Genomic DNA, 15,259 nt, shown 5'->3' on the forward strand with positions numbered 1-15,259 from the left:
GTTCTGAGAAGAAACTTTAGGTGTTCCTGGCAGAGGAAACAGCTTGGGCCAAGGCACTGCGGTGCCGACATTCACACTTCGTTTGGAGCTGAGAAAGGGCAGAGGCTGGGGCCCGAGTGAAAAAGGCCCATCGGCATCCAACCGCCATCACAGACAGTCCGAGCAGGACCAACCAGAACAGGGCCCGGGAATCCCCTTGGTCCCTTACCTACTGCCAGGCTGAGTCAGGAGAACACTGGCCCCACATCGGCTTCCGGGCCAGGTCCACCCCGGGCCCAGGCAGGTCTCCGGAGCCCGTGACCGCCCTGGACCGTCCGCTGAAGGCAGCACGTGTGGCCAAGCCCCTGACCCGGAGCCCGTCTCCATCAGCGGCTGGTCCCCGGGCCCAACAGGCTAAAAATAACCTCGGGAACATTTCCAGACCAGACTCTGACGCATTCGAACAAAGAGACCTGAAGATTGGACGGCTGATGGGAACGAAAGCATCCACAGGCCCCTCCAGCTTGCGGAGCGCTCTGCCCAGTGACTCAGCAAAAGATGTTTGTCCGCTGAGCACGGCCAGACGTGGGGAGGTGGAGAGCAGGGAGTCTGACACCAGCCCTGAACTAGACCGCGCTGCATCTTCTCAGCAGCTAAGCAGGGGGAGAAGGCGCTATACATACAGGCCTGGAAAGTCCCTAAGACATACGAAGTGAAAAAAGCAAATTTCAGAACCACACATAGCATCTCAGATGTACTGAACGTGAAAGAATGTGAGTGCGAGCCCACCAACAAGTGGCCTACCTTGTGAAAACCCCATCCACGGTATTATTAACCCTGTCTTGCAGGTAAAATGGTCCGAGTTCTGAGAGGTTAAGGGACTTGACCTCTTAGCTAGTAAACTGTGGAACAAGGGAAAGACAGCCACTGAGATTTAGATAGCAATTTAAAAAAAAAAAAAAAAAAAAAAGAACTGGAATACTGGAATACACACTAAACCCATTCATTTACTCATTCAGTCAGTCAGTCATTCAGCAAACGTGAACTGAATGTCTACCATGTGCCTGCCACGCTCCTACCTTTGGGAGAAAAAAAAAATGATGAAAAGTACAAATGAAGTCCCTGCCCTCGAGGCCTTTATGTTCAGGAGTCTCCGCTGGGAAGGAAAGGATAGAGGGTGGGTTTGGGGAGATGAAGGAAAATGTTCGCCTTGTCTATACTGTTAGCGTTTTTCGTAACAGGAATTAACCCACTATGGGAATAATTACATTTCATTTGTAGTATTTGCGTTAAAAACGTACCTTGGGCTTTGGGGATATTTCATCTTCGCTAGTGCCCAACTGCTATAAGTTTATTTCTGGTAACTTTTGTTTTAATTATCGTTAACAGTAATGTGCACCCAGAAATGTAAAATACGGACAGCCGCCACTTAGAGGACTTACCAAGCACCAGCCACCGTGTCAATCCTTTTACTCTCCCACCTTGTCTGATCCTCTTTATATATATATATATTTTTTTTTAATTGATTTTCTACAGAGAGGAAGGGAGAGGGATAAAGAGTCAGAAACATCGATGAGAGAGCAACATCAATCAGCTGCCTCCTGCACACCCCCTACTGAGGATGTGCCTGCAACCAAGGTACATGCCCTTGATCAGAATCGAACCTGGGACCCCTCAGTCCACAGGCCGATGCTCACTGAGCCAAACCGATTTCGGCATTGTCTGACCCTCTTAACAACACTATGAGATACCCATTTTATAAGCCAGTTCTCCATGGAGGGCGATTCTGCCCCCAAGGGACATGGGACAAAGTCTGGAGGTATTTCTGGCTGCCAGGCTGTGGGGAAGGAAGCAGTTGCTATTGTCGCCTATGGGCAGAGTCCAGGGGTGCTGCTGAGCCCCCCGAAATGCACAGATCCGCCCCCTAAAACATTCTTTATGTCAATAAAGGTCAGTGGAACTGAGGTTAAGAAACCCTATTATTGCTGAAGCCGGTTTGGCTCAGTGGAAGAGCTTCAGCCTGGGGACTGAAGGGTCCCGGGTTTGATTCCGGTCAAGGGCATGTACCTTGGTTGCGGGCACATCCCCAGTGAGGGGTGTGCAGGAGGCAGCTGATCGATGTCTCTCTCTCATCGACGTTTCTAACTCTCTATCCCTCTCAATTCTTCTCTGTGTAAAATCAATAAAATATATGAAAGGAAGGAAGGAAGGAAGGAAGGAAGGAAGGAAGGAAGGAAGGAAGGAAGGAAGGAAGGAAGGAAGAAAGAAACCTTATTATGCCAAAACCGATTTGGCTCAGTGGCTAGAGCATCAGCCTGTGGACGGAGGGGTCCCGGGTTCGGTTCCAGTCAAGGGCATGTGCCTTGGTTGCGGGCACATCCCCAGTAGGGGGCATGCAAGAGGCAGCTGATCGATGACTCTCATCAATGTTTCTAACTCTATCTCTCTTCCTTCCTCTCTGTAAAAAATCAATAAAATAAAATTTTAAAAACCCTATTATGCCCCCGGACAGATGGCTCAGCTGGTTGGAGCACCATCCCTATACCTAAAGGGTTTCAGGTCAATCCCCTGTCCAGCACATGCAGGAAGCGGCTGATCAATGTTTCTCACCTCAGTGTTTCTCTCTCCCCGCCCAAAAATAAAAAATCAATAAACATATCCTTGGGTAAGGATTTTTTAAAAATAAAATAAAGAAACCCTGTTATAAATAAGGAAGCTGGGGTTCAGGAGAATCCCTGCCCACGGTCACTCAGCTAGTGCGGTCAGCACAGCGGTGGCCACACAGACCTGTGACTGTTACCCTCCGAGGCAAAGGGAAGTAAAACAGGAAGTGGAATTAAGGTGGCCGACCAGCTGGTTTTACAACAGGGAGGTCACCCTGGGTGATGAGCCCAAGGTCAGCACGAGGGCCCATGAACATGGAAGAGAGAAAACAGAGAGCCGGCAGCGTGAGGCGGTAAGAGGACGGAGTTCGCAGATGCCGGCTTTGGGGGAGGCGGCCAGGAGGGGCCAGACGGCCTCTGGAAACGGGAAAAGGCGAGGAAACAGCCTCTCCCCCAGAGCTTCCCGCAAGGAAGCGGCCCTGCATCCAGCCCAGCTCGACCGTTTCAGCCTCCGGCCTCCAGCACGCGAGGAAATCCGTGTGTGCGCGAAGCACCCTGTGCTGGTGGCCATGCATCCCGGCGGCCAGGGAGCACCAGTTGGCGTCCCACCGACGCCTGGGGGGTTGGCTGTCAGCTGTCAGTTAGAGTGTGGACACATATGTAACACTTAATTGATAATTTTTTTAAAAAAAAAGAGGGTGAGCTCCAGGGGGAGGGGTGTGTGTGAGGGGGGGAGGGGAGGAATAAGGACACATATGTAACACTTAATTGATAAATTGTTTTTTAAAAAAAGAGGGTGAGCTCCAGGAGCTCCGGGGAAGGTCAGGCTCCTCCACGCAGGCCCAGGTCCTGATGGCCAACAGGTAACCGTGGGGGCTGGGAAGAGCCAAAAAAACCACACAAGTTTAAATGAGAGAAAATCGAGGTCCAGGAGGAGGAATGACTTGCTCGAGCTGCTCACTTTCCGTCCCCCAAGGCCACCACCTTGCGTCCTTCCTGGTCACCAAGCCCAGAAGCCCAGGACAGACGCAAATGCCCACACGGCCCCAGGGCACAGGGACAGCTGGGGAAAGGTCCGCCTCGGCCAGTGAGACCGGCAGATGTCGGAAATGGCTTGTGCCATTTAAAATGTCCCTCCCAGCAGAGCAGCGGGTCCTCTGTGCCCACCGGGACCAGCACCATCCTGGTCTGCTCCACCAGGGAGACGCCCTCACTCGAAGCTTTAGCAAGGCCTCGGGCACCAAGCTGAGGGCAGACCTGAGGCCCACTTTCAAGATGCTTAGCATTTCACGCCCGGCCAGGATGGCTTAGTGGCTGAGCATCGGCCTATAAACCAGGAGGTCACGGTTCGGTTCCCAGTCTGGACACATGCCCAGGTTGCAGGTTTGATCCCCAGTAGGGGGTGTGCTAGAGGCAGCTGACCAACGATGATGCAGGACGCAGTGAGTTCTGACAGAACGGATGTCTGTGGGCCCGGAGAGGGAGGAGGGAGGACAACACAGGCCTGTGACTATCTAGCTGGCCGACGCCGGGCCAGGCGCGCTCCCTTCGCCTCCCCAGACTTCCTTTCCTTTCCCTGAAGCGGGTGTCCCTGCAGGGCCGCTGGGAGGGTTTCATGAATGATGTGATTCATGCCGAGCGCCTGAGAGCCGCTGTTATTGCTGTGATTATCAGCACCATCAGCCTGAGGACAAGGCTGTCAGCGCCCAGGCAGGTCCTGCTTTTAAGCAAAACGGGGACAATCCAGCTTTCTAGAAGCAAACCTGCTTGTTCTGGGGAGGGTGTGGGGGGTGTGACAGAGAAAACGTATTCCCCACTGGACCTGCGGAGCCACGACTGGATAAAGAGAAACATCCACACCGTCTGACATGGAGCTGGTTCTGTTTGGGGGGCAATCTCTCACACATAGGGTGCCGTGTGCCCAGTGCTGCCCTAGGCCAGCAGTCAGCAAACTGCCTCTCTCGAGCCACATGCGGCTCTTTGGTCCCTTGAGTGTGGCTCTTCCACAAAATACCACGGCCTGGGCGAGTCTGTTTTGAAGAAGTGGCATTAGAAGAAGTTTAAGTTTAAAAAATTTGGCTCTCAAAAGGAATTTCAATCATTGCACTGTTGACACGTGGCTCTGTGGACTAATGAGTTTGCCGACCACTGGCCTAGGCAGCTCCCTCTACCGTCTCCTGCCCCCACTCCCAGCCTCTCCCATGTGTCCCCGAGGCCCCAGGCCGGAGGAGGCCAGGTGCATGGAGCAGGCCCAGCCCTGCAGCGGGAGGGACACAGGTGTCAGTGGGAGCCCTGCCCCTCAGCCGGGACATGCGGCGATCGCAGCACCTGCCTCACGTGGCCACGTGGCCGCTGTGGCAGGTCCTGAGCGGGCGGCGAGGCACCTGGTCGGAAGCACCTGGCCAGGCACCTGTCCCTGTCTCCGCTGCCAGCTGGAGGCTTTATCGCCAGGCAGAGCCCCGTGAGCGAGGAGGCCGGCAAAGCCCTGGCTCCCCGTCTCCGGTTTCCTCCCTGCCTGGTCCACAGGCACCATGCCCACCTGGCTGCCAGTGCCCTCCCCCAGAACATCGGATCCCACCTTTCCTTTCTCTCTCTGTCTCTCTCTCTCTCTCTCTCTCACTCTCTCTCTCTCTCTAAAATATATTTTATTGAGTTTTTACAGAGAGAAAGAGAGAGGGATAGAAAGCTAGAAACATCGATGAGAGAGAATCATCAACCAGCTGCCTCCTGCACGCCTCCCACTGGGGATGTGCCCGCAACCAAGATAGATGCCCTTTACCGGAATCGAACCTGGGACCTTTCAGTCCGCAGGCTGGCGCTCTATCCACTGAGATAAACTGGTTTCAACAGATCCTAACTTTCCGACAGACGCACCGCCCGCATCTTTTTCACATTACTGCCATTTCAAGGAGGACGAACTCGGATGCAAGCGAATGCACGCCGGACTCCGCGGCGGAAGCCACAGAGGCGTTCACCTCGTGGAACAAGTCGCCAAGCCGCCCAGGGAAGTGTCCCCACGGTTCCCATCGCCGGTGGGAAGGGCCAGCTTCCCTCCTGTCCTGAAGCCTTGCCCGCAGGCCGTTCTCCAGATGGAGGTGTTTTTCCTTTCCCTACAAGGGAGCCAACTCCCTCCCGGGGTCCTCCTCACGCACCTCCCCGCACACGTCAGAGCCTGGGCCAGGGTCCCCAGCCCCTCCGGACCCAGCCCTGGCCCAGGGGCTGCCTTCCACCTGGCCCAGCTCATCCCCGAGGCTGAGGGAGGAGACTCACCTGGAGCAAGAGGAAGCCAGAAGGGAGAGGGGCTGCCACTTCACGCCATGAGCCAGCCCCGGGCTGATGCCGGGAAGGGTAGGTCCGGGGTGCCTGAGTCCCCCGTCCCAGGCCCCGTGCCACTCTGCAGAAGGCCCAGCAAGAACACCCACCGCAGGCCCCGCAAGCTCCCGCCACCTCACCGCATGCCTTCTCAGCTGCCAACGGCGAGCTCCAAGCCCCCAGAGGGGAGGGGCACCAGCCCCAGGACCCTGAGCTTGGCCAGAGTCAGGATGTGGACAAAGTCAACACGGCGACAGAAAAGAGCGCCCTCACCTGCCCCAAGCCACCTCCCCCACCTCCGAGCCCCAGGGCTGGGGAGCCCAGCACTTCCTGCCCCTGGAAGGAGCTTGGCAGGCGAGTCAGCGGGACCCGGAGCCCGACACGCAGCGTCTCTGTGGCTGCCTCATTCCCCGGGGCTGACCTCATGTCGCTGGAGGGCCTCGGCCTGTGTGTCGTCCCTCCTGGTTCAGTTCCAGGAACACGGCCCAGGCTGGGGCCCCGAGAAGAGGTGAGGACGCAGAGCCCATCGGCGCCCCCACCGCCCACCCCTGCCCTGCCAGAGCCTCCTGCCTGTGCCCACAGGCCGTCCCGAAGAAACCTGAGCATCACCCTCTCACCTCCTCCGTGTGAGGCCGTCCCGACCTGCCTCCCTGCTTCCACCAATCCGAGGGACTCCCATGAAGGCACTGTCATACTCCGGCTGGCCCTGCCTGCTCTGTTTCAGACTTCTGGAAAAAGGGGGGAAAGGCAGGCTCACCGGAGGTGCTGAGAGCATCTCCGAAGTCAGCGCCACCCCCTCAAAGAGAGCCTGGGAGCTCACGGCCTCGGCTTGGCGACCAAAAGCAACGGTAGAGCGAGCCCAGAGCTGGGCCAGGCACCCACCCTGGCCTTCCGATGGCCACCCAGTGCACAGGCCAGCAGGTCCCCAAAACAGAAGCCTTCACGCACTCTGGGCCCCACTTCCAGATACTCTTACTGGTGTTTGGCCGTGGACAGGGTTGGGAGCAGACAAGGTGAGCAGCCTGTGGGAAGACCCTGGAGCCAGACACACACCACTACCCCCACACACACCACCCCGGACACACGAGTCCCTCCCACCCCTTTGCAGGGCATCTCCCGAGCATCCTCGCTACCACCGCGCGGCCCTCGGCTCTAAATTGGGGCACCTGTTCTTTTTCAGGTGCACTTCCAGGTGTTTATTACCACCCCCCCCCCACCCCGGTCAAACCGCAGGCTGACAACATGGAGGAGCGGCGAGAGGCCTCGTGTTTGGCCCTCCTCTCCCTGGGCGGACCCGGGGGATCGGACGCAGCAGCTGGCGGGTCTTAAACTTCCCTGGCAGGAGCTGTCCTCCGGCCAGAGGCCCCCACCCCTCGGCCCTTGCAAGGTCTGCATACCGTGAAAGCATGCAGGCTGCAGGGCCGTGCGAACGGAGTGGAACTTTCCATTTATAGGATAATAACCTTCCTACCGCTCCGGGGGCCTCGCTCTCATGGCGAGAGCTCGGAGTTGTGTCAGCAAACCTGCCATGCTTCTGCAGGAGCCTCGCGCCTCACGGGCTCCGGTGTTTATTTTTGGTGGGAGAAGGGGTGGAGATGAAGGAATGGCTTTTCCACGCGGGTGCCAACACAAACTTGAAAAAGGAACCGGGTTGGCAAGTGCACACTCTCACTGCCTGGTTTCGGGACGTAAGTCAAGCTTCGGGGAGCAGGAGGTGAGGGAGAGACTGGGAAAGCGTGTCTTCAGCCCCTCGCAGGGACAGGTGGCCAGAACGGGCATCACGTTACTGCCTCTGGCCCTTCCCTGGCCTGCCACCTGGCCCCTGGGTTGCCCCTGAGGGCTGAGGCCCAAGCCAAAGGCATGGCTGCATCACCCCGCGTCTCCTGCGTTCTACACTTGACTCCGGCCAATGCACCCATGGACGCTGACATGCCTCTGGGGTCCATGGTACAGCAGGACGGCCACCAAGCCAGGGGCGATGGGGCCCGAGGCCTAGTTCTCGCTGGTACGTAGTCACCATGGGATCTAAGAGAACTCCTTCTCTCTCCCCTGAGTCTCATTGTCTTCATCGGTACAGGAAGAATGGCCCTAGCTGGTTTGGCTCAGTGGATAGAGCATGGGCCTGACCACTGAGGGGTCCCAGGTTTAATTCTGGTCAAGGGCACATTCCCAGATTGCAGGCTTGATCCCCAGTAGGGGGCGTGCGGAGGCAGCTGATCAATGATTCTCCCTCATCACTGATGCTTCTATTTCTCTCTCCCTCTCCCTTGCTCTCGGGAATCAATGAAAATATATATATTTTTAAATTGGATCAGCCCTAACCAGTTTGGCTCAGTGTCCTGCAGACTGACCAGGTTCAATTCCGGTCAAGGGTATGTACCTTGGTTGTGGGCACATCCCCAGTAGGAGATATGCTGGAGGCAGCTGATGGATGTTTCTCTCTCATCGATGTTTCTAACTCTCCCTCTCCCTTCCTCTCTGTAAAAAAAAAAAAAAAATCAATAAAATATGTATATATTTTTAAATTGGATCAAATGACTGCAGAGATCCCTTCTACTGCTGATTTCTGATTCACTCATTCATTCTAGTGATAACTGGTGCTAGGCCTAGGTTCTGGGCATCCTCCTCTGGGCCCTTCAAAGGCTGCTGGGCGCAGCCAGAGCTGTGAGTGTGGCCTCAGGCCCAATGAGAGCTGCCAGCTCCAGCCACCCCATTCCCGTTCCGATAGCCACGGGGGAGGAGAACCCTGTGAGGGCCCTCCCCAGTGCCTTTCTGTGAAAACACAAAAGTGTTGCCCCTTCCCCTGGGAAGGGCATGCCCACCTTGCATCCTCCTAATCAAAAATCTTGATTTTTCCCCCCAAAAATGTTTTCATTTCAAAGTATCCAATTGTGATAGTGAAAATGCTTCACTTTTCAAATTGCACATACCCATCAGATTTTGGTACAATCCTAGGGACAGGGGCGACTAGAGGGAGAGCTACACACACACACACACACCAACGCTAGGGCTGGAGGAAGGCTTTCTGGCCCCATGCCCACCCTTACCGAGGTCACCAGTCAATGGCCATCCAGTCTCTGTACACTAGTTGGGAGGCCACTGTGGGACGTGCTGGGACCCTCTATGAGTCTCAGAGGTGTGCTGTGTCAACAAGTTATTCAGTGTCACAAGTTAATCCTCTGAAAACTGCATCCTCCGTCCGCGCCCAGGCCGCCTCCCCAGTTTTCCCCGCAGATGCCAGTGAGAAGCGGGGGGCCAGCAGGGGCTTCTGACCCAGAGGGTTAAGGGCCGGGAAGTGGGTGCGTGCAGGTCGGGGCATTCCTCCATCACCATCCCTGCCCCCTCCCGTCCTCGGCGAGTATCACCACGACGGCCAGGGAGCCCCCGGTCACCTGTGCAAACCCCGGGCCCAGAGCTCAGGCGGAGGCCAGGGCGAGGGCGAGGGCGAGGGCGGACCCCAGCGGCCGCCCCTCCCCGGCTCCTCTCTGTGCTCTCCTCGCCCCTCCCCGCCGGGCTGCGCGGGCAGGCCACGCCCCTTTCCCCGTTCCGCCAATCAGCGTCCTGAGCGGCACCCGCGGCGCAGGGGGCTCTGGTCGGCAGCCAATGAGCGCCGGGGCCCGCGGAGGCGCCGCCCCGCCCCCTCCCGGAATGAAAGCCGCCCCGCAGCTGGCAAAGCTGGCGCAGCGCGCGGGGCGCCGGAGCTGCTGGGGCCGGAGCGGAGCGCGCACCGCCCGCAGCCCGCCCGCCCCCGGCGCGCCCGCCTCCGCTCCGCCTCCGCCCGGGCCGGGGCTGGGCAGCGCAGAGGGCAGGGCCGCAGCGGCGAGGCTGCGGGGCGTGGAGGCGCGGGGCCGGATAAAAGGCGGCCGGGCGGCCCCACCCCCGCGGCAGGCCGGCCGGCGGCTGAGCTCCGCGCGTCCGTTCCATCCCGCCCGCGCCGGCGGCGGCGGCGGGGAGGCGGCGCGCGCGGCCCGCAGCCGCCCATGGAGGCTTTCCCCTGGGCGCCCCCCTCGCCCCGCCGCGGCCGCGCCCCCCCGCCCATGGCGCTCGTGCCCAGCGCCCGCTACGTGAGCGCCCCGGGCCCGGCGCACCCGCCGCCCTTCAGCTCCTGGAACGACTACCTGGGGCTCGCCACGCTCATCACCAAGGCGGTGCGCGGCGAGCGAGGCTTCGGAGACGGAGACCGCGGCGGCGGCGGCGGCGGCTCCCCGCCCTCCTCTTCCTCCTCGTCCTGCTGCTCCCCCCACGCGGGAGCCGGGCCCGGGGCGCTGGGGCCGGCGCTGGGGCCGCCGGACTACGACGAGGATGACGACGACGACAGCGACGAGCCGGGGTCGCGGGCCCGCTGCCTGGGCGGCGCGCTGGACCTGTGCGCCGGCCCCGCCGAGGCCGCGCTGCTGGAGGAGCGCTTCGCCGAGCTGAGCCCGTTCGCCGGCCGCGCGGCCGCCGTGCTGCTGGGCTGCGCGCCCGCCGCGGCCCCGGCCGAGGGGGTCCCGCCGCGGGAGGAGCGGGCGCTGGCGTGGGCGGCGGAGCCCCGGCTGCACGCGTCCTCCTCCTCCTCCTCCTCCCCCCCCGGGGCGGCCGCCGCGCGGCTGCTCAAGCCCGAGCTGCAGGTGTGCGTGTTCTGCCGGAACAACAAGGAGGCGGTGGCGCTCTACACCACGCACATCCTGAAGGGCCCCGACGGGCGCGTGCTGTGCCCGGTGCTGCGGCGCTACACGTGCCCCCTGTGCGGCGCCAGCGGCGACACGGCGCACACCATCAAGTACTGCCCGCTGTCCAAGGCGCCGCCCGCGCGCCCCCGCGACGGCCCGCCCGGCAGGAAGCTGCGCTGAGCCCGGCCGGCCGCCTGCCCGCTCTCCATCGCTTCCTCCTGGAGCTCAGTCCTCGGTTCTTCTTGGGATGTCGTCTTGGTTTATTTATTTTTTTTTTTCCAAAGCAAGCCGGCCGTTCGGAGTCCCGTGGAGGAGACAAGACGCTACAATCTTGACTTTTCTCTGGTTTCCAGTCTGTGCACGTCCGGACGGCGAAGGCTGTGCGCGTCCCGCTCACTGAAACGTGGCAACTTAGAGGCGCTATTTACTCTCTATCTATACTCCGACCTATTTTAGATGCGCATCGGTATGAAATTGTCTAATCTTGGATGTTTAATTTTATTCACGGAGGCACTTTACTAGGTCTAGAATATTTTTTTAAAAGCCTCTCTATTGAACTTAGGCGATTTTATGGAATGTCGGCAAAGTGACTTTTATTGTTTGAAGAGGTGTTTAGTTGTCTTTGATCAGTTATTCTGGTGCCAGGGGAAGCAGCCCCTGGTAGAATCCGTTTTGAGAAGTGAAGGTTTTGAAAACTTTCCGGTATTGCTTTGGGTGGGCGTTCCCTCCTCGTGGCTTGTTTCTGTCCTAGCTGGAGGTGTAAAAACGCACAATCTGTAGCGGGTAGAACACAGCTCCTTATTCTCCTATGTACCAGATCTTTTATTACTTCACTAGAAACTGTTTTTCACCTTTAAAAAATGTGCCGCTATAGATCATGTTGTGTATACACTTGGAAATGGTGCTGTTAAGAAATTGACTTGTGTATTTATACAGTAACTGTATATGAATTCATTAATCTTACCTAGAACTTTTGCTACTTGGCTTTTTGTCTATGCACCTCCCCCTTCCCGGTTCTTAGAAACACTGTGATACTGAGGTGGAGAGGGAGCTGGATTGACCCTGAGTCGCTCCATGTCAGGGTTCCAAACCAGGGGAAGCTCATTCCACCTGTTGCCTTTCAAACTAAATGGAAGATGAAGTCCTCTGCACTCCGGAAGGTTAACGCAGTCATCTATGTTCAAGAAGGTTCCACTCTGGGCTGCCTGGCTTTAAGGCAGTCCTCAAACCAGAATAAGCATTAAGTATGGAGTTGGGGGTTGGAGACAAGGAGCTAGACCTCCGTGTGTTCCCATTCTCACTGGAAGACCCCAGGCTATTTCTGGAACCTGACCAGTTAGTTACCCATACATGAGATTAAACCTGATCCTCAAGCAAAGGTTCTTAACCACTACTCTACCTCCCACCCTCATGTTTAAACCCACCAAGTTTAAACGTGTAACTAGGTCAAGACAGGAGGCAAAAGTGGAAATAAAGATGAATCCACCAGAAACACAAAATGCTTATCTGAAAGTTTAGGTTATTAGAGGTTAGACTGCTTTCATACTAAAAAGCTAGCTTCCTCCACAGCAATTGGCTTGAACACTGCTTTGAAGGTTAACGGAGGCTGGAGTAGATAACCTTGGATAGCTCTGAGCCTTTTTGTTCAGGGAAGGTGCATCAAGGGAGAGGGTTGAGGGCATACTTCGGTTTCCGCCGGGAAAAAATGCACTCCTGCTTGTCTAGCCCCAGGCCATAGGACTTGAGATGTGACTGGGCCCAAACTCAAGCAGTTTAACAAAGCCATGTAATCGCTCCTTTTGCTAGAAAATACATCAGCTTAAATTGTGCTGTGGGGGTAATTTTCAGGTCAACATGAATCCGTGCTACCACTCCCACTGCTATTCTCCTTTTCAAGTCACTATAAACCGATCAGTCATTCTTCAGCCAGGAGTAGGCCGGCAGCTACTTTGTGTTTTAAAAGAGCCAAATTATAGACACAGCTTCCAGGGCTCAGGCTTGTAGCTTTAATATATCTTCAGTATGCAAATCCATTGGTGGGCTGTGCCTAAATGGGAACACCTTGAACAAGGAGTTCAAGTCCCTGTCAGAAGAGTATTGGGGAGGTATCCAGAAGACCCTCACAATTAGTTCGGCAACCGTTACGTTAATCCACTTCAAACACATCCCTATCACTTCCCCTCAGATCTGCATTACTCTCCTGTCTAACATTAAAAGTGTTTTATTTAGACTTAATGTCATTAATATTCTAGATACCTTATGAAAAGTATTCTAACCACACTAGTTAAAATCAACCTTCCAGTTCTTCAAAGTTTAAAAAAACATGAAAAACTTATTTTCGAAAAAACATACTATATACTTGGCTAAAAGCAAAATACTGTATGGAATCCTCAATACCGACCTTGGAGGCACGGACAGCCCTAAACTGCCTGTCTGTAGAGACAGTTCCAGTGCTTTTTAATGTCTGAATTTCAGTTTTCCTGTGAAGTCCTTTTTGGAAGCTGCAGAATTACTCTGATTACAACTTTTGGCCAAGATTTATTATAAGCCAAAACTATGTTTTAAAGTTATACCACAAGTATATGTACTACTTTAAGGGAAAGAAAAGGCACGTTTTTAGTCCAAATTTTCTGTTCTTGGCCACATGAGAAACATACCTCCCGTAGTGTCCCATGTGTGTCAGCCTTGTAAAATTATAAATCAGTCCACAACCAAAATGGTAAAAACACAGGTAATCCTTGATAAAAAACATCCCACACATAAAGGTGTCAACTTCCTCCTGGTAGCCACTTATGGACAACTAATGGGATTGGGGGGTTTTTTTTGGCCACTGTATCTCTACACACCCTCAACAACCTGTATTAAAAGTAATGGTATTCTCGTTTAAAAATGCAGTCGTCACTGGGAACATGGCTGACTTCTCATTGGTAAGCTGGTCGGCTTTGACACCAGTGATAACACACGAGGGTGGGAGGGGGGTAAGGTCCCGAAAGTGGAAACCTAAGGGCAGGATCACAAACGGACAGCAGACTTCTCTCCTCCAATGCCCCGGATCCTGACTGCCAAGAAAAACATGGAGAACATCAGTGGGTCTGGGAAAGGGTCCTGACAGAAAGGGAGGGCTTGCCGAGAAGCCTGGAAGCCTAACCAACAGGCATGCACCTGAAGTCCTCTAAACAAAGCCGCCTAAGTGAACTGTCCAGTGGGGCCTTGATCTCAGGACAGCCCGGCTCTCCTAACTTCAGACTTCTTTTACTTATTACAAAAGAAAAGGAACTCTACTCACAAAAGACCTTTTAAAGACTTCCGCTTGTTTAGAAAGGAAGCTGTTTAAAAAGTAGTTACCATCATTGGTAACATCACAGAAAAGACTGCATCTGATATTATTTAATTAAAAAAGCATCAATACTCCCTCTTCTGGCCTTACAGCTGTACCAACAGGAATTCTCACTGGTCATTGTGAGGAATAATTTACCACCTTGCTGACTGTCCACGAGTATACTTGTTTCCGGTCCGAACTTAGACATTATGAGCAATACATCTAATTCTTTCCATCCATATTTTATTATGGCAAAGGTTTACAAAAAACAAGTGCCAAACGTCTGAATTATGTGTGACACTTTGATTGGCTGAGTGGGAGTCAGCTGAAGTACTTTGTCAGAAGACAGTAATGCGTCTGACATTAGACCATCAAGAAGGCAAGAGAAATGTGATAGTATCCCAACAGTCAAGTGATTCTGAAGAATGGGCAGAAAAAGACATTTTACCAGCCTTGGAGGATCATACAAATATTTCAGGCATAACTGTTCAATTGAAGGAACCAATTCTTTATAAGGATTTTTTAATCTCATTACTTCTCAGACCAATTTATACCATTACCAAAAGGAAAAATACCACAAAACCTCTGCTAGAACTTCACCATGCACAGATGTTACTTATATGGATACAAAGAAGTTTTTTGGTTTAATTTTATTGATGAGACTAAGAAAGATTACTGGTCGACACATCCTTTACTTGAATCACCCATATTTCCAAAAAATATAACTGGAAAGAGGTTCGAGCAAATACATTCTTTCATCTGACTGGTAATTCACAAACATTTAACAGACCATCTTTACAAAGTCAGACCTCTTTTAGATCACTTTATCTTGAAATTTAAACCTTTATATCAATATATACCAAAACAGCAGTTATCACTTGAAGCAATGACTCCATGGAGAGGGCGCATCAGATTCAAGACATATAATCAGGCAAAAATAATAAAATATGGAATTTTAGTAAGGATGCTTTGTGAAAGAGTGTGCCGCACCAGCATAGCCAAGGGTGAACCTGAGTGGGGGCGGTGAAGGATTGAGAAAAGACAGACGAGAATGAAAGCTGGATCTCGGTGGGACACTGTCCCCTGAGAGCTAGTGACAGCACCATAGACTACAAGACGTCTTTACTTTATAGCCGATGCCAAGAGGCAAAATAAGGGCGTGGTCAAGATGTTTACAACATTCTTGTGGGTTCCGATCCTACTCAACTACATGCACCTGATCAAGCTTTGTTTGCTTGCAGCCTCTATCACTCAAGCACGTGGGGCCACGTGTTCAGACCATAGGTACAAGCTTACAACTACAGCTGTTCGTCAAATTGTGCAGGGAGGGCTCTGCCCTCCAAGCTGGGATTTGCACATGGCCATGAGAGGACTGTGCCCTCTCATTAGTCCGA

The 15,259-nt window shown here is 54.4% G+C and overlaps 1 protein-coding gene across 1 annotated transcript; it reads left to right on the plus strand.

Annotated features, from left to right (window-relative positions):
• Window positions 1-9,664: 9,664 nt before the first annotated feature.
• NANOS1 (nanos C2HC-type zinc finger 1) lies at window positions 9,665-13,272 on the plus strand. The gene has a single exon (XM_045582143.1). The coding sequence runs from the start codon at window positions 9,875-9,877 to the stop codon at window positions 10,724-10,726; it is 852 nt and encodes a 283-aa protein (XP_045438099.1). The 5' UTR covers window positions 9,665-9,874; the 3' UTR covers window positions 10,727-13,272.
• The last annotated feature ends 1,987 nt before the right edge of the window (window positions 13,273-15,259 follow it).

Source organism: Pipistrellus kuhlii, unplaced genomic scaffold (genome assembly GCF_014108245.1).
Source record: "Pipistrellus kuhlii isolate mPipKuh1 unplaced genomic scaffold, mPipKuh1.p scaffold_m20_p_15, whole genome shotgun sequence".
In the NCBI taxonomy this organism is placed as follows: Eukaryota; Metazoa; Chordata; class Mammalia; order Chiroptera; family Vespertilionidae; genus Pipistrellus; species Pipistrellus kuhlii.